We start from the raw sequence: 17,853 nt of genomic DNA, 5'->3' as shown, positions 1-17,853 counted from the left end.
ACTTTGAAACAGGAATGTGATTTAAATCTACTGTAGGCTGTGTGCAAAGGTTATTACCGTGTACACACGACTGGACTTTTCGACGGACTAGGTCCGACAGTCTTCTCGACCAAACTAGAATAAGGAATTTCATAGCCAGTAGCCAATAGCTGCCCTAGCGTCGGGTTTTTGTCCATCGGACTAGCATACACACGAACGGATTTCTCGGTCCAGCGGAGTTCCGACGGGAAAATTTAAAACCTGTTCTATTTCTAAAGTCTGCCTGATTTTTGGCAAGCAAAAGTCCGATGGAGCCCACACACAATCGAATAGTCCAACTCGTTCCGTCTGACCTTTGCTGTCAAAAAGCCGGTCATGTGTACGCGGCATAACAAATGACACCATGAAAGGTAAGAAGGTTTTAATGCCTTTAAGGTGGTTCTTAACCACTTAAGCCCTGGAAAAATGTACCCCCTTCCTGACCAGAGCACTTTTTGCGATTCGGCACTGCGTCGTTTTAACTGACAATTGCGTGGGCGTGCGACACGGCTCCCAAACAAAATTGATGTCCTTTTTTCCCCACAAATAACACTTTCTTCTAGTGGTATTTGATCACCTCTGCGGTTATTATTTTTTGCGCTATAAACAAAAAAATAGCGACAATTTTGAAAAAAAAACGCATTCTTTTTTGCATTTTGCTTTCATAAATATCCCCCAAAAATATATAACATTTTTTTTTTCCCTCAGTTTAGGCCGATACATATTCGTCTACATATTTTTGGTAAAAAAATGGTTTGCGCAAAAGTAATTTTTTGTAATTTTTTTTTTTTAAATTATTTAAAAAATATTAATGCTACTTTTTTTTAATTTTTTTAGGGTGGCCCTCCACTTTAAAAAACATATATACAGTCTCTCACAAAAGTGAATACACTTCTCACATTTTTGTAAATATTTTATTATAAATGACACCTTCTCCCCATTCACACCTGAGACCTTGTAACACTAACAAGACACTGGAAAATGGCTAATTGGGCCCAATTTGTACTTATGTTTGTTGCCAGCGGTTTAGACATTAATGGCTGTGTTATTTTGAGGGGACAGCAAATTTACACTGTTTACAAGCTGTACACTCACTACTTTACATTGTAGCAAAGTGTAATTTCTTCAGTGTTGTCACATGAAAAGATATAATAAAATATTTACAAAAATGTGAGGGGTGTACTCACTTTTGTGAGATATTGTATTTTATATTTGGTTCTTTATCATCATAAATTTTAATGCATTTTAATTTATTGTGGGCCATTATTGGCACCTCTAGTGCAAGAAAAGTTCAAGAAAAATTCAAGAAAAATGTATCCCTTTAAATTCTATGTATGTCTTCACACTGGTCTGTTGCGCTTCCATTGCTGCATTTTTGGTTGGCTAAAAAAACGCACCAAAAACACACCTCCCCATTGAAATGCATTGAAAACGCATCAATAACGCACAAGTGTTAAATTTTTTTATGTGGTTTTTGAGTCACATGACCTATGCAAAACACACCATAAGCATAGTAAAATTGCGGCAAAGTCACGGCAAAATTGCATGCGTTTTTTGGCACCATTATCAGGCTCTTTCTTTTATAGGCAAAATGCAGATAACGCCATTTTCAGACCATATGTTTCGGCCGCCAAAATATCGGTGCATCTCTCAATATAAGCCCTGTTAGTTTTTTTGCCATCTGTGTGCCATTGGGTAGATTTCCCTTTCTGTCCCATAGCCAAAACAGGAAGTTAATGGACATTCCTTCAAATTAACCACCTGCCGACCAGCCGCCGTCCATGATACTGTGGCATGTCGGCACGATCCTGTGAACCGTCATAGCTGTACGTCGGCCCTTTAAATGTCTATAGTGGGCAGGCCTATTGCACAGTGGGGAGCCGATGCGCGTAGCCGGCGGTCGCAATGACCAACGGCCACGTGTGATCGCGGGCATGAGAGCCAGAACAGGGACGTGCACACAAATTCCTGTTCTGTGAGGAAAGGGGAGACAGATCGTCTGTTCCTACTAGCTAGGAACATTGATATGTCTCATCCTCTAGTCAGTTCCATCCCCCCCACAGTTAGAAACACAAACAAGGGAACACATTTAACCCCTTGATTGCCCCTAGTATTAACCTTTTTCCTAATAGTGACATTTATTTAGTAATCAGTGCATTTTTATAGCACTGATCGCTGTTTAAATGTCAGTGGTCCCAAAAATGTGTCAAAAGTGATCTTAAAAAAACCTTGTTTTTGCACAGTGGCCCCCGATCTACCTCTGGGGTCCCTCGGCGGTGCTGGTGGCTCCTCCCCACATCGAGTGTTCACGATTGAGAAGCGCTCTCCTTGATGGACACCCACACAGTCCAGTTTAGGAGCATGGCTGCACAGATAGAAAACTTTGAAGTGCAATATGTTCTCTCCTATAGTGTCCAAATATGGCATTTTAATGAAATAAAGTTGCATGTTCCTTTTTCTAAGAACATGCAACTCCTTTTTTTTAATAGTCCTCTTGTATGTTCCCAGGATAACATTCTCATTTAAATATGTCATGGTCCCCAGTGTATCCTCAAGTCAGGAAGCTATTGTCCTCTCTCCTTTTTTTCATGTTTTAGATGTATATTTGTATATGTGAATGAATGGTTCTAAAACTATAGGGTTCATAAACATGAGTACCAAAGGGGGGTATTTCCACATGTCTTTAGACCCCAATAGTCATCAAGTATATGATACCTATCGTATGTGTAATTCTAAGCACTGTTTAAGATTGCAGATGGACAGCGGGAATTAATCAACTCGTACAGTGTAAAAAAACGGCACTTTATTGGAAACACGAGTATGGAGGCTGGCCTGTCCTTCATTATGGCTAACCATGCAAGAGTTAAGCCTAATGATTTAGTGTTTGATCCATTTGTTGGCACAGGTGAGTAAAATCTTCAATTTAACCAAATGTAATCAAATTGATCACAATAACAAACATTTCTATCTAATGATTTCCTCATCTTCATTGGTCCAGATTTTACTGGCACTAATGGAATCTGCATTTACAGGAGATTACTGTGTTTGCATGCAGCAATATGTTCAAGTTCTTTGAATCGATTCCTCTTCCATTGTATAGCTCCAGCAGTTCACCAGCTCCTGCCATGAGATAGACACCACATTTGTAATACAACATGAAGAACATTTTAAAAGTGAATATTCCACTTAATATATTGAAAATCCCCTATTGAAGTCAGTTATGTAAAAGTCATTGTATTGAGAACAAACAGATGGCTGTTTTCTTCCAAGAAATAGAAGAAGTATCATGAATTTTATTTCTGTGCAGAGTTTAGGCAGGTTTGGATGTTCATATATCCAGTGAAGAATTTAAATAGTTGGCAGACATCTGGCTGGATATGATGTCATGGGTGGGCTGGCAAAGTTAAAAAATCAGTCTGTAAGCAGTTTTAAGTCCCCAGAGAGAGATTAGTTTGGTATTAGATTAGTAACATACTCAGTTCTGAAATGTAGGGACCTAACTGGGATGACATGTTGAAACTGATAGCCTGCATTATGGCTGGATTTCCTGTCCTCATGGGCCCATCACAAAAAAAGATGGTAGAATAGGAAGAAATCTGTTAGAAATATCCAGTTTTTTGGAGGATGCTTCACGTTATTAAGGTCCGTGGTCAGAGAGTTTTGCAGTTCTACAAAAAGATCACTTCTTTTTTGTTGATTATTATTTTAAAATTGCCACCTTCTTGGCTGACGGGCTGTATTCTGTAATGAAATTATTGGAATAAGCATGCAGGCTGAAACTCCTGAACAGCCCTAACTGCTTATTTCTTCTGAGTTAAGCCCTGAAGCCATAAGTCCAAAATGAGTAAAGATATTTTTAAAAATGTCAGTAATGGCAGCTTCTTTATTTCTTTCATGGCAGTTTCACTTTAACCAATTGCCTCTCTGTATAATGTTTTGTTTCTTTACAGCCAGTCCTGCATTGCCTAAAATTACTGTATCCATCAGCATGCAAAAAAATTAGAAAAACAGGGCGCACAATATAGTTTTTTCATATGTGGCCTTCGGGAGTCGGAAAACATGTTTCATGCCGTCTGCTTTAAGTTTAACTGCGTGTTTCTAAATACATTTGATAACATGAGTTCTAGTTGTTTATTGCCTTATAAGGTTTGTCTGTTTTTCTGGGTCTGGTGTATTGGGGATCTAACCTCTATGCCTCTTGGGCTTTTTGCCCCACCTCAGTCAGCCCTTTCCTCGCCTACTCATATGTTAGGAGGACATAACCTTCTGCACTGTGCAAAACTGGTGTTGTGGATTCCTACTATTCATGATCATCCTCACTCCCCTAGGGTGATTGGGGACATTTGTGAAGGCCTGGTTACCCCTGAGGAGCTTGGATTATGTATTATTGTATTTCCGCCTAAAGTGGGCTCATATTTCTCAGGTTACGCATTGGACTTATTCCTTTTTTGATGGGTGAGCCTCATCCCTGTTGAATTTAAAATGCTCTTATACATTATATATTATTCTTTCTAGCTTTATTTATTTATTTTTGTAACTCCCCTGCTCTGCTTGTCAGCAATGTTATCATCGATCTTACCTTTTCTTTCCTTATAGTTCTCCTCTATTCTCCTCATCCTATGTCTGGTACCTCATCCTACTTACGGACCCATACTCCCCTGGTTTCCCTTCCCTCTGTTCTCTTCCTCACTTCTTCCTTTCATCTTCCCCCTCAGGAAGTCTCCCTAGTTGCCTATTATGTGCCCAGTACATTTCAACATGGATTTATCTCTCATCATGCTAAAGATACCCTACTGTTAATGGGAGACTCTAATATTGCTCTAAACTCTGCCCTAGCTAGGAGAGGCTCTCCCCATGACACCTCTCAGGAAGCTCAAATGTGCTCCTTATTCCAACTATTTTATCTGATGGACGTATGGTGAGAACAGCACCTGTGATTGTAAGACTTTACCTTTTACTTCAATCATCACCATGCAGGATTGATCCTGCTTTTATGTAATGCCACGTACACATGAGTGGAATGTCCGATGGAAGCTTTTCATTGTATATTCTGATCGTGTGTATGCCTCATCTGACTTTTTTTTTTTTTCTCAAATTCTGACGGACCTAGAAATAGAACATGTTCTAAATATTTCCAACGTAACCAATTCCTATCGGGAAAACCGCTCGTCTGTATGCTGTTCCGATGGACCAAAAACGAAGCATGCTCTGAAGCAAGTACGAGACAGAAGCTATTGGCTATTGAACTTCCTTTTTCTAGTCCCGTCGTACGTGCTGTACATCACTGCATTCTTGACGGTAGTCTAGTTGCATCCCCTGTCCTCGAGGAGAGCGTACTATATATCTGTGAGATCATGTCCCTTTTATTCTGTGTGGTGAGTATGGCAGTTATTAAAGGATGTTCTACCTGTGATTGTAAAGCATGGCGAAGTTGGGGATATCTATAAAAATTGTGTTTTGGCAGCCTCCTGTAAGTCCATGAAGGATTTAAAAATAGTCTGATTATAGAGTTGGGAAATGTAGCCAATACCCGTGACCTCCCAGGACTGAAACCCCTCTAGTTTATGTAGTTCCGTGTAGCGAGGGTTACGCCACAATTAGAGTTTGAACCATAAAGCCCATCTGTGTTTGATAAGGGCCCATAGTTTTGTCAGTAAAAGTATGGTAGTATTTAGGGTACTGGGGAAAATTGCCCTCAAGATGAGAAACAACGCTGAGACTTTGTGTGCTAGAAAATAGTAAACTATGGTTAGGTTCTGCCATATCTACCTCCCCCCCCAGCCGCCCAGTTGGAAATAGAATCTAATGTTTGGCACTGTCAGGCCACCCTGGTCCTTACTGTACTACAACGTGGAGAGCTTTTCTAGCAATCTTCTTTTTCCAAATAAGACTTTTAAATAGAGTGTCAATGCTGTGAACGATCTACGGGGAATCCATTGCGGAGAGTTATGGAGTATGTACAGTAGCTGAAGTGCCCACACCATCTTTATAAGGTTGGCTGTACCGATGACTAAAATAGGCAGCTTACACCAGGCAATGCATTTAGTGTAGTTTAGTAAGGATAGGGAGTAAGGTAAGAGTTAGATACCTGGAAATGTCTGGAGTGACCTGAACTCCCAAATACTTAAAGGGGGAGATAATCTTGAGAGACTAGGCGCAGTCCGGTAAGGAGGCTGGCAGATCACCCAGAGGTAGAAGAGCTGACTTACTATGGTTTATGGAGAAGACAGAAAAGGTACCGAATTGTGTTATTAGTGACATCACATTTTGCAGTGAGGTGGAGGAGTGAATATAGGAGAGTGTCATCTGCATTTAACAAGATTTATCCTCTATATGGCCGCCTATAAATCCGGATAGCAATTGCAACTCATCATCTCCGCCAAAGGTTCCAGGGCCAAGGCGTACAACAGGGGCGACAATGGGCACCCGTCTCGTGCCTCTGTGCAGACGGAAAGGGTCAGAGAGATCACCATTAATGCGTAGCCTAGCAGTGGGATTCGTGTAGAGCAACTGGACCAATCTGATGAAATTTTCTCCTAATCCAACCCCCCCCCAGGACCTCCCATAGGTACGACCACTCAAAGCTGTCCAAAGCTTTGGCAGCATCAAGTGATAATGTCACCCTATTGCCAGGGTTATCCACCGGGATCTGCAGGTTGAGGAATAGACGCCTTTATGTTTAAAGCTGTTTCCCTAGAGGGAATAAACCCTGACTGATCACGGTGAATGAGTTTTTGAATGACAGACGCTAGACGAGTAGCCAATACTCTGGCCAAAAGCTTCACGTCCGCCGTTAACAATGAAATGGGCCTGTAGGAATACGGAAGGAGGGGGTCTTTGCCTGGCTTAAAGGGGTTGTAAACCCTCTTGTTGTTTTCCAAAAATTTCTAACACTGACCGGCCCCCCTGTCCCCGTCCCCCCCGTTTTACTCACCTGAGCCCTTTGTTACCTTGGCGGAGATGCGCTGTACCTCTCTGCCCAGGGTTCTCTGCTCTTGACTGAATAGATTGATAGCAGCGCAGCCATTGGCTCCTGCTGCTGTCAATCAAATCCAATGATGCAGGTGGTGGGGGCGGGGCCGAGTTCGGCATTCTGTGTCTATAGACGTAAATGCTGGACTCGGGAGCACGCCTGCAACGTAACCCCAGGGGGTGTGCTTCTCCCAGGGGGTTTACCGGTGCGATTAGGTGCCACAAGAGCTGCTGGGGAACCTTAGAAGATGATGATCGGGGCCAAACTGTGCAAAACGAACTGCACAGTGAAGGTAAGTATGATATGTTTGCTATAAAAATATATATATAAAAAAAGTATAAGAATTATGGTAGCCTCCATCATACAGAGACAGTTGACCTAGTTCCAAGGCCTCTATTTAAAGTCTGCTTCAGTTATGGTAGAGAGCCAGCATACTTTTTTTTTTAAACCTCCGCCGGTAGCCCGTCCGCCCCCTGGAGATTTTCCAGGAGGGGAAAGGGCCAGAACCTCCAGTAATTTGTTGGTTGTGAGAGGGTCATTTAGCATATCCCTATCAGACTGAGAGAATCATGGCAAAGCACACCCGGAGAGAAAGTCCTGGATAGCAGTGGGATTAGATGAGACCTTAGAGGAGTATAAGTCTGCATAAAAGGCCAGGAACGTCATCATCACCTCCGAGTGGGAATTCACCATCTTGCCTGAGACATCCTGGAGAGCAGCTATGAAGGGGAAGCCTCTACTGAACTTAGCCATTGTGGCCAGCATGTGCCCAGTATTCTCACCCTCCTCATAGAATTTTTGTTGCAAATTTTTGTTTCTGCTTTCGTTAATGTAATTTGTTTAGCCATTTTGTGCTTCCAACCATCTCCCCCCAGTGTGATCTGTAGGGTTTGCGATGAACCCTGTCCCTGCCTCCCCAAGTTCCTATAATACAGAGATCTCCCAGGCCTTGGTCTTGGTCTTTTGGAGGAAATTGATTTAATGAACTGACCTCAGAGAAAGGCCTTAAGGCAATCCCAGTACATACATGAAGACGTTGTATTTTTATTGATAGTAAGAAAATCAGCAAGAGCAGCAGTTACTGTGTCTGGAGTAGGAAACAAGGAGAGGCAGAATGGATTTATTTTCCAGTGTTTACTTTTGCAAGTGCCAGAAGTGGTTATCTGAGCCCAATATGGAGAGTGGTCGAAGACCGTCCTCAGTTCATACTGGGCATCAGCAATAAATGGAAGCATTTCCTCATTGCATAGACCAAGGTCAATTCTGGAGAGGGCCCTGTGTGAAGCAGAGGGGTAAGAACAAGTCCTAGTTTGAGAGTCCTTTAGGCACCAGACATCTTGAAGTCCTATCTCCGCTAGAAAATTGGCAAATGGTGTCGGACCTCTGCCCGACAGGGGCGAGCCATTGTAAATTTTTCTAACTGGAAATGTAAGTAGTTATTGAAGTCTCCCAAAATGAGGGCTGGAACATTAGGATGGTGGGCCAAAAAGCCTGCCAAAATCTTAATAACCTCTGCGGAGAAGGGAGGAGGTATGTACACAGTCCCCCAGACTTCTGTCTTTTGAAAGGATAACGTCTCTATCTTTGTAGTTGAGTAGCTGGAATAGAAATGTGTGTGTTGCCCGGCGGTAGTGGTCTCAGGTACCCTGTGAGCTCTTTCAACACAGAACATATACGAGAAAAGGAGTTTTTACCCTAAATTTGAAGGAGCCACTGTTCAATAAAATGTACCGGGTTCTTCCCTTCGGTCTTTTCCGGAATGCCGAGGGCCTGAACATTATTCCTCCACATCCTGTTTTCCATGTCCTCTATGCGGCGGCCTGCTTGTCAACCGCAATTGTATTGTAGTTCACATCTCATATGTAGTTCAAGTTATCCTCCAATTTACTTAATCTTCCCTCCAATGCAATAGTGCGGTCCCGCAATTTCTGCATGTCCTGCCTTACAAAGGACAGCTCCGTTTTCACTACTTTGATTTCAGATGTTAGGGCCACTATAGAGGTGTTGCAGGATTGAACTGCAGCCATAATGTCCCTCAGGGTAGGTTCTGAGTCATCAGTGTCAGGAGGAGGGACCCATCGCATGTCAGAGCCACTCACAGGGGTACTCACACTATCCCATGAAAAAAAGCAGTGTGTTAGGGTCCTCCAACAGGACTGTCGTGTGCCTCATTGTGGATATCATACACTTTAGCCTGAAGAGCTGGCAGAAGAGAGGAGTCCTTGGGCAGCCTCCTTGCTGCAGTTACGGTAGCAGGATCCGGGGAGAAAGCAGGGGAAGCAATGGTCCACGGGATCAAAGAGAGGCTCTTCGGCGGAGCAGAGAGCCCAAGCTGCTAAGCCACGCCCCTACAGAGACCTCCTTAATGAAAACCTGTTCCAGACTGGGGCAAAGGTTCATCTTCCAACAGGACAATGACCCTAAGCACAAAGCCAAGATAAAAAAAAAGAGTGGCTACGGGACAACTCTTTGATGTCCTTGAGTGGACCAGCCAGAGCCCAGATTTGAACCTGATTGAACATCTCCGGATAGATCAGAAAATGACTGCACCAAGGCTCCCCATCCAATCTGATGGAGCTTGAGAGGTCCTGCAAAGAAGTATGGGAGAAACTGCCCAAAAATAGGTGTGCCAAGTTTGTAGCTTCATACTCAAAAAGACTTGAGGCTGTAATTTGTGCCAAAGGTGCTTCAACAAAGTATTGAGGAAAGACTGAATGCTTATATACATGTGTTTCTTTATCGTTCATTGATGGACACAGCAGCTCTTCTTGACCTTAGGGTTATATCGCCCCTTTTAGGAGAGGACTAGGCAGAAAGTGTTAAAAACAGCAACACAGCAAAAACAGCAACACTTGCACAGTACCACCCAGGGGGCAGTCCTACTAGCTATAACCCCTCACACTGCATCCAGCAGCTCAGTTTTTTCTGCCTAGTATGGGAGAAGGACCTGGCTCCCAGTGGGACCATTGGTCTTGGGAATTTTTTTTTCTGTATTTTTGATTCCTGTGATCTTCAATCAACAGCCGGGCTGGGTGGCAGGCTGGGTAATATAGACCCTTGTAGTCTCCCCAGCCTGGCCATCGAGCGTGAGCAGGCCCTAGCTACAGTGCCTTTGCGAAAGTATTTGGCCCCCTGGAACTTTTCAACCTTTTGCCACATTTCAGGCTTCAAACAAAGATATAAAAATTTTATTTTTTGTGAAGAATCGCCAACAAGTGGGACACAATTGTGAAGTGGAATGAAATCTATTGGATTTTTGAAACTTTTTTAACTAATAAAAAAATGAAAAGTGGGGTGTGCAAAATAATTCGGCCCCCTTGCATTAATACTTTGTAGAGCCACCTTTTGCTGTGATTACAGCTGCAAGTCGTTTGGGGTATGTCTCTATCAGTTTTGCACATCGAGAGATTGAAATTCTTGCCCATTCTTCCTTGCAAAACAGCTCGAGCTCAGTGAGGTTGGATGGAGAGCGTTTGTGAACAGCAGTTTTCAGCTCTTTCCACAGATTCTCGTTTGGATTCAGGTCTGGACTTTGACTTGCCATTCTAACACCTGGATACGTTTATTTGTGGACCATTCCTTTGTAGATTTTGCTGTATGTTTGGGATCATTGTCTTGTTGGAAGATAAATCTCCGTCCCAGTTTCAGGTCTTTTGCAGACTCCAACAGGTTTTCATCCAGAATGGGCCTGTATTTGGCTGCATCCATCTTCCCCCTCAATTTTAACCATCTTCCCTGTCCCTGCTGACGAAAAGCAGGCCCAAACCATGATGCTGCCACCACCATGTTTGACAGTGGGGATGGTGTGTTGAGGGTGATGAGCTGTGTTGCTTTTACGCCAAACATATTGTTTTGCATTGTGGGCAAAAAGTTTGATTTTGGTTTCATCTGACCAGAGCACCTTCTTCCACATGTTTGGTGTGTCTCCCAGGTGGCTCTAAAAAAACGTTAGACAAGACTTTTTACGGATATCTTTGAGAAATGGCTTTCTTCTTGCCACTCTTCCATAAAGGCCAGATTTGTGCAGTGTACGACTGATTGTTGTCCTATGGACAGACTCTCCCACCTCAGCTGTAGTTCTTTGCAGTTCATCCAGAGTGATCATGGGCCTCTTGGCTGCATCTCTGATCAGTCTTCTCCTTGTCTGAGCTGAAAGTTTAGAGGGACGGCCAAGTCTTGGTAGATTTGCAGTGGTCTGATACTCCTTCCATTTCAAAATGATCGCTTGCACAGTGCTCCTTGGGATGTTTAAAGCTTGGGAAATCTTTTTGTATCCAAATCCGGCTTTAAACTTCTTTGCAACAGTATTACGGACCTGCCTGGTGTGTTCCTTGGTCTTCATGATGCTCTCTGCGCTTTCAACAGGACCCTGAGACTATCACAGAGCAGGTGCATTTATACAGAGACTTGATTACACACAGGTGGATTCTATTTATCACCATCAGTCATTTAGGAAAACATTGGATCATTCAGAGATCCTTGCTGAACTTCTGGAGTGAGTTTGCTGCACTGAAAGTAAAGGGGCCGAATAATTTTGCACGCACCACTTTTCAGTTTTTTATTTGCTAAAAAAGTTTAAAATATCCAATAGATTTCGTTCCACTTCACAATTGTGTCCCACTTGTTGGTGATTCTTCACAAAAAATTAAAATTGTATATCTTTATGTTTGAAGCCTGAAATGTGGCAAAAGGTTGAAAAGTTCAAGGGGGCCAAATACTTTCGCAAGGCACTGTAAGTGCTGGGTCGACCATGACCTCTATTCCAAGGGCGGCCGGTGAGCTATATGCTCTGGGGCACACATATGACTGGGCTACTGCTGTCTGTGTCACAGTGTGCCGTAGCCGGCTGCCACCCCGTACTGCTCGGGTGATGGGTCTGTTTGTGGAAGCTCCTGCAGGATGGGTCTGTATGGTTCCACCTGTCTCGGCAGGATGGAGCAGCTGCGCATTCCCTGGGAGGTCGACTAGGGGGTCTCTCACCCCCCCCTTTCTCTCCCTGTCCCTTCCCTCCTCCCCATGCTATGGGCCGCAGTTTGACTGGGCACATGGGAGTGTGGTGCATGTACCTGGCTGGGTCCGGGGGCGGCCTCTGGGTCCTGGCAGGGGGCTGCACTGGGTGTTGGGGGTCCACTCATCCTCTTCCCTTTTTTCTGGGCCACGGTGGGTGTCTGTTCTGTGTGAGCCATGTGCAGAGGCCGCTGCACGCTCCACAGCCATTTTCCTGGGGCCGCGGCCATTTTGTGGTAGCCACAGCTAGTTATTTTGCCTTCAGCCATTTTCTGTTAGTTCGGCTGCCGTTTTCTTGGCGCTCTCAGACCTTTTTTTGCTGAGGTTGCCGGCAGCCATTTTCTAGTAGCCTCTAGCACTGGGCCCTTGTTTCCTTCTAGAACAGCGCACTCCCACACTGAAACCTCATGGATGGCACAGGGGAGAGCGGACAGCAGCACAGCGCAGTACCTGGGTCAGGGTGGTGAGTCCTGCGGGGGGCCCCCTCAGCCTGTGCAGCTAGAAGGGTGGACTTTTGTGTGACTTGCCTTAGGTCCCTAAGTGGTGACAGGCGAGTGTGAGTCAGCATGGCGTCAGAAGCTGATGCTTCTTCCCCAGACATCCCTGTGATTGCAACTGATTCCTCTGCAACTGCGGTGCCTATGGACACTCTATCGGCAGTCCTGGAGGCCTTTGTTGTCAGGGTGGAAGTGGTGCGCGGGTGTAAGGGGTGTAAAAAAACGCCCCCTCCCCCCCACTGTCTTCTGAGGAAAGCTCTGATTTAGACTGGCGGCCCCTGTGATGATGTATCAGAGGATGCGGACCAGGACTGTTCGGACAGTGAGGATGACTCTGGGTCAGCCGTGTCTGGGTCAGCGCAGGAAAAGGCGCTGGTTGGAGCACTTATTACAGCAGTGCGGGTTACCCTAAAAATGGACTATACGGCAGGGGCATCTACAGAGGTGTCGGTCCCTTTCGGGTCCCACAAGCCTGCCCGCACGGCTAAGGTGTTTCCTTACCTAACTTATTTTGATAAGTTTATTTACAAGGAATGGGGAAAACCGCAGCGGGACTGGAGGTGTGTTACACCTTTTGAGGAGAGTTTCCTGAAGAAATGGGCATCTCCTCCGATTGCTGACTCCCCGGGATCCAGGTTAAATAAAGAAACTACGATTCCGGTGGAAGGGACTCCTGCTTTCAAGGACCCTGCCGACAGAAGGGCCAAGGCGGTTGGCCAGTCCATGTTTACTGTGGTGGGGGCAGTATTGTGGCCAGTGCTGGCCACGGCCCTGCTATCGCAGATGCTGACTGAATGGGCTAAATTTTTGCACTGTGAATTGGAGAAGGAACAGGCTTCCCCAGTCTACGTGGAGCTGGCAGACCAGTTGGTGCAGGGCCTTCAGTATGTCTGTGATGCGGCCTTAGATATGGCCCCCTTGCTCTCTAGAGCCTCAGTATCAGCAGTAGTGCTACGTCGCCTGATTTGGCTGACATGCTGGGCAGACTTGCCCTTCCAGGGAGAGAGGCTATTTGGAGGCTCGCTGGATGACATTATGGGGGTAAGAGTACGTTGCTCCCACAGTCCAGGAAAGGTAAGGAGCCACGCTGAAAGGCAGGGGCCCTCCTTTTCCGCTCAGAAGCATATTTTTCATCCACCTGGGTCGGCAGGTAAGCGTTCCCAGTCCGACAAGGTGCCTGCTGAGGGACAAAAGCGTCCCTGGTTTCGCAAGCCAAACAAGCCTGCGAACAAATCTGTTACCACATGAAGGTTTGCCCCCACCCAACTCTTGGGTGGGGGGTCGCCTTTGGGAGTTTGCAGCTCGGTGGACTTCCCTGCCTTCCGACCAGTGGGTCTGCGAACTGGTTTCCTCAGGGTACAAGATAGTGTTTCTTTCTTGTCCGCCAAACAGACTTTTTCCCTCCAACCTTCATCTTCCGGCTCGTCGGGAGGCCCTGTTTGGGGCAGTACAGGACCTGCTGCTGCACGGGGGGATAGTACCTGTACCGACACCGGAAAGGTTTCTACTCCAATCTGTTTGTAGTGCCAAAGAAGGAAGGGGTCCGTCCGGTCCTGGACCTCAAGGCCCTCAACAGCTTTGTGAAAGTACAAAGGTTCAGAATGGAATCGGTTTGCTCAGTGGTCGCTGCACTCCATCAGGGGGATTTTCTGGCATCCCTGGACATCAAGTACGCATACTTGCATATCCCCGTATGCACTCAGAGGTTTCTGCGATTTGTGGTCAGGGACGAGCACTACCAATTTGTAGCTCTGCTTTTTGGCCTGGCGTCGGCACCGGGGGTCTTCACCAAGGTGCTAGCCCCAATATAGGCTTTGCTCAGGCAGTGAGGGATCGCAATCGTGGGTTACCTGGACGACCTCCTCCTGAGGGCAGCTTCCGCCTCAGAATTAAGGGAGGATGTGGCAATCACCATGCAAACTCTTCGGCAGTTTGATTGGGTACTGAACCTAGAGAAGTCGTTGGTGCCGATGCCTGGAGTGCCTGGGCCTGCTTATGGACTCCTCAGAGGCAAGAGTCTTTCTCCCTTTGGACAAGTTGCAGACTCTTGCGAGTCCTGGGTCTAATGGTAGCCACTTTCGAGGTGGTACCATATGCTCAATCCCACACTCGAGTCTTGCAAAAGGAGATATTGTCCAAATGGGACAAATCTCTGTGGTCCCTGGATTGTCAAATTCGGGTGAGCCAGCTAGTCGGGGATTCCCTGCTATGGTGGCTGAGGTCGCCGGCCCTTTGGCCCGGGAAGTCTTTCCTTCCTCTTCATTGGACGGTGATCACAACAGACCCCAACCTGACCAGTTGGGGGGGGGGGGGTTGGGGCGTACAGTCAGCCCAGGGTCGGTAGACCCAGGAGGAATCAATGTACTGGAGCTTCGGGCAATCAGGCGGTGCCTCTCCACATGGTCACAGAGGCTGCAGAGCTCGGCTGCAGAACTGGAGGTTGCTTACATCCTACATTGGGCAGAGCGGCGCATACCGGCTCTGTCGGCCATGTACATTCCGGGCATAGAAAACTGGCAAGCGGACTACCTAAGTCCTCAAATGCTGGACCAAGGGGAATGGCCGATACATCCAGGTGTATTTTGGCTCCTTTGCCTAAGGTGGGGCATGTCCGATGTGAATCTCCCGGCTTCTCGGCTCAATCAGAAGGTACAGAGGTTTGTGGCCAGATCAAAGGATCCCTGGGCGGGCACGGCAAATGCATTGGTGGCTCTATGGGGGGATTATCGGCTGCTTTATGCCCCCCCCACTCAAACTTCTACCATGTCTGCTTCGCAGAGTGGAGGCCGAGGGGATTCCAGTGATTCTGATTGCCCCAGATTGGGCTTGGCGTCCGTGGTAAGCCGACATAGTACGAATGGTGGCAGATGTTCCTTGGCGACTGCCGACGCGAGAGGACCTTCTGTCGCAAGGTCCAATATTTCATCCTTCTTTACCATCACTGGCTTTAATGGCGTGGCTGTTGAAAGCCAGGTGCAAAGGGACCAAGGTCTGTCGGATTCAGTAATATTCAGTAATATCAACTATGTTGAGGGCACGGAAGTCATCTTCTCAGAAGATTTAGCATCATACGGGGAGATGGGGTGGCGTCCGCGTACATATTCACTTTCCAGGATCCTGCTGTTTTTGCAGCAAGAGTGGATCAGAAATTTGTATTAAGCACCATTAAGGGGCAGATATCAGCAGCTCATTAATTGGTGAGTACGTTTGTTCCAGGGGTTCAACATGTGGCTCCTCCGATTCGGCCACCGCTACGTCCGTGGGATTTGAATCTGGTGCTCTTGGTGCCGTTTTAAAACATTAGGGAGATTCCCTTATTGACACTCTCTCAGAAGGTGGTCTTTCTAGTGGCCATTACATCTGCCAGGAGGGTTTCTGAGTTGGAGGACTTATCTTACAAGTCTCTACTTGATCATCTGCAAGGATATGGCGGTGCTGCGTCTGCAGCATTCATTTCTTCCAGAGGTTGTTTCGGCCTTTCGTCTAAATGATGACACTGTGCTTCCATCCTTATGTCCTCGGCCGTCGCACCCTAAAGAGGTGGCTTTGCATTCCCTGGACATGGTCTGGGCTCTGTGGGTGTATCTGTCTGCTACGGCTTCTTTTCGGAGGTCGGACTCGCTGTTTGTGTCGATGGCTGGTCCAAAAAGGGGCTGGCGGTCTCATTGGCCACCATATCTCGGTGGATCAGACAGACTGTAGCTCAGGCTTATGCCATAAGGGGGCGGGCGCCTCCCTTTCCAGGGCAGTTGGTGCCTCTTGGGCTTTCTGACATCAAACGTCTGCTTCTCAGTTGTGTAAGGCGGCGACCTGGTCGTCCGTTCACACTTTTACTAAATTTTACAAGGTTGATGTGCGTGCATCTTCGGATGCTTGCTTCGGCCGCAAGGTTTTTCAGGCGGCTGTTTAAGGTTGCAACTCCTCTGTTGAGGAGCTCTGGCTGTTTTGGGTGGAGTTATTGTTTGCTGTTCCCACTCCTCGTTTCTTTGACACTGCTTGGGGATGTCCCTAAGGTCAAGGAGAGCTGCTGTGTCCGTCAGTGAACAATAGAGAAAATAGGATTTTTGTACTCACGTAAAATCTCTTTCTCTGAAGTTCATTGACGGACACAGCACCCACCCCTCCTATTTCTGCTTTTGATGAACTGAGCTGCTGGATGTACTGTGACGGGTTATAGCCAGTAGGACCGCCTCCTGAGCGTTATTGTGCAAGTGTTGCTGTTTTTAACACTTCTTGCCTAGTCCTCTCCTAAAGGGGTGATATAACCCTAAATTCAAGAAGAACTGCTGTGTCCTTCAGTGAACTTCAGAGAAAAGGATTTTACAGTGAGTACAAAAATCCTATTTTTTATAAATTTGCAAAGATTTAAAAAAAAAACTTCTTTCACATTGTCATTATATGGGGTATTTGTTTGTAGAATTTTTTGTAAAAGAATTAATTTTAATCAATTTTGGAGTAAGGCTGTAAGATAACAAAATGTGGAAAAAGTGAAGTGCAGTGAATATTTTTTTGGATTCACTGTATGTGAGACTGTTGGTGAGATTGAAAGGGAGACATGGTGGAGGCCGTTTTCTAGGATGCCTGTAACATTCTTGCACATTTTGGCCACTTAGCAAATGGAATTCCTGCATGGACCTTTATTTTATGCTTTTCCCTTTTACAATAGCACCTTAACTTATTATCCATTCTTTACAATATGTATTTTTTTGTAAAATTTAGCTTTACACTTGCTCTTTGGGTCTGATGGAGAACAAATTGTTCTGGGCACTTTTTTTGGAGATCAACACATTTGCATGGCAGCAGCATTAACACACTCAGGAACTGCAAAAAATGTTAATGTATTAAGCAATTCCACCAAAGATATCATTAAGAGTTCTTTAAAGCTGAACTTCAGGCAAACAACTCCAGGCAGACAGCTAACTGCTTTACAGGTCATAGAAATAATATTTCTGCCCAGGCATTTTGGAGATTTACCCAGCCTTGTCAGACAGCACAGCCAGCCTGGTACCCTGCTTTTCTGTACTACATTAACATCAGTACACCACCTTGCCCACAGCCTGTGATTGGACAATGATGCAGCAACAGCTCACAGATGGGCTTATCCCCCTGCTTCTTCCCCTACCTGCAGGTTCCTTGTGCACAGTGCACACCTGGGCTACCCCTTTAAAAATACATTAAATATCTTTAACTGAACAACCAGCTACATTCAAGTTTTTATCTAGCAGATGTAATATTTAGGTCACTGCAAGACCCTAAATATTTGTTAATTTTAACTTGGAGCATAAAAAAAGACATTGTGTGTTGTACATTTGGCTGGCCACAAGAGGGCAGTATTGCATAATATGTTTAATAAATCTT

At 45.6% G+C, this 17,853-nt stretch overlaps 1 protein-coding gene across 2 annotated transcripts in view; it reads left to right on the top strand.

Moving 5' to 3' along the window:
• The window catches only part of TRMT11 (tRNA methyltransferase 11), a 145,700-nt gene that overhangs the window by 39,908 nt on the left and 87,939 nt on the right, over positions 1 to 17,853 (top strand). For both annotated transcript variants that reach the window (XM_077486939.1, XM_077486940.1), the window contains one exon: positions 2,767 to 2,923. In XM_077486939.1, coding sequence (XP_077343065.1) covers positions 2,767 to 2,923 — 157 coding nt within the window. The remainder of the gene's footprint in view (positions 1 to 2,766; positions 2,924 to 17,853) is intronic.

The sequence above is a fragment of the Lithobates pipiens genome, unplaced genomic scaffold (assembly GCF_037356315.1).
Source record: "Lithobates pipiens isolate NorthernLeopardFrog02 unplaced genomic scaffold, aLitPip1_a1.2 Scaffold_18, whole genome shotgun sequence".
Taxonomy (NCBI): domain Eukaryota; kingdom Metazoa; phylum Chordata; class Amphibia; order Anura; family Ranidae; genus Lithobates; species Lithobates pipiens.
This window is presented reverse-complemented; position numbering and strand designations above follow the sequence as displayed.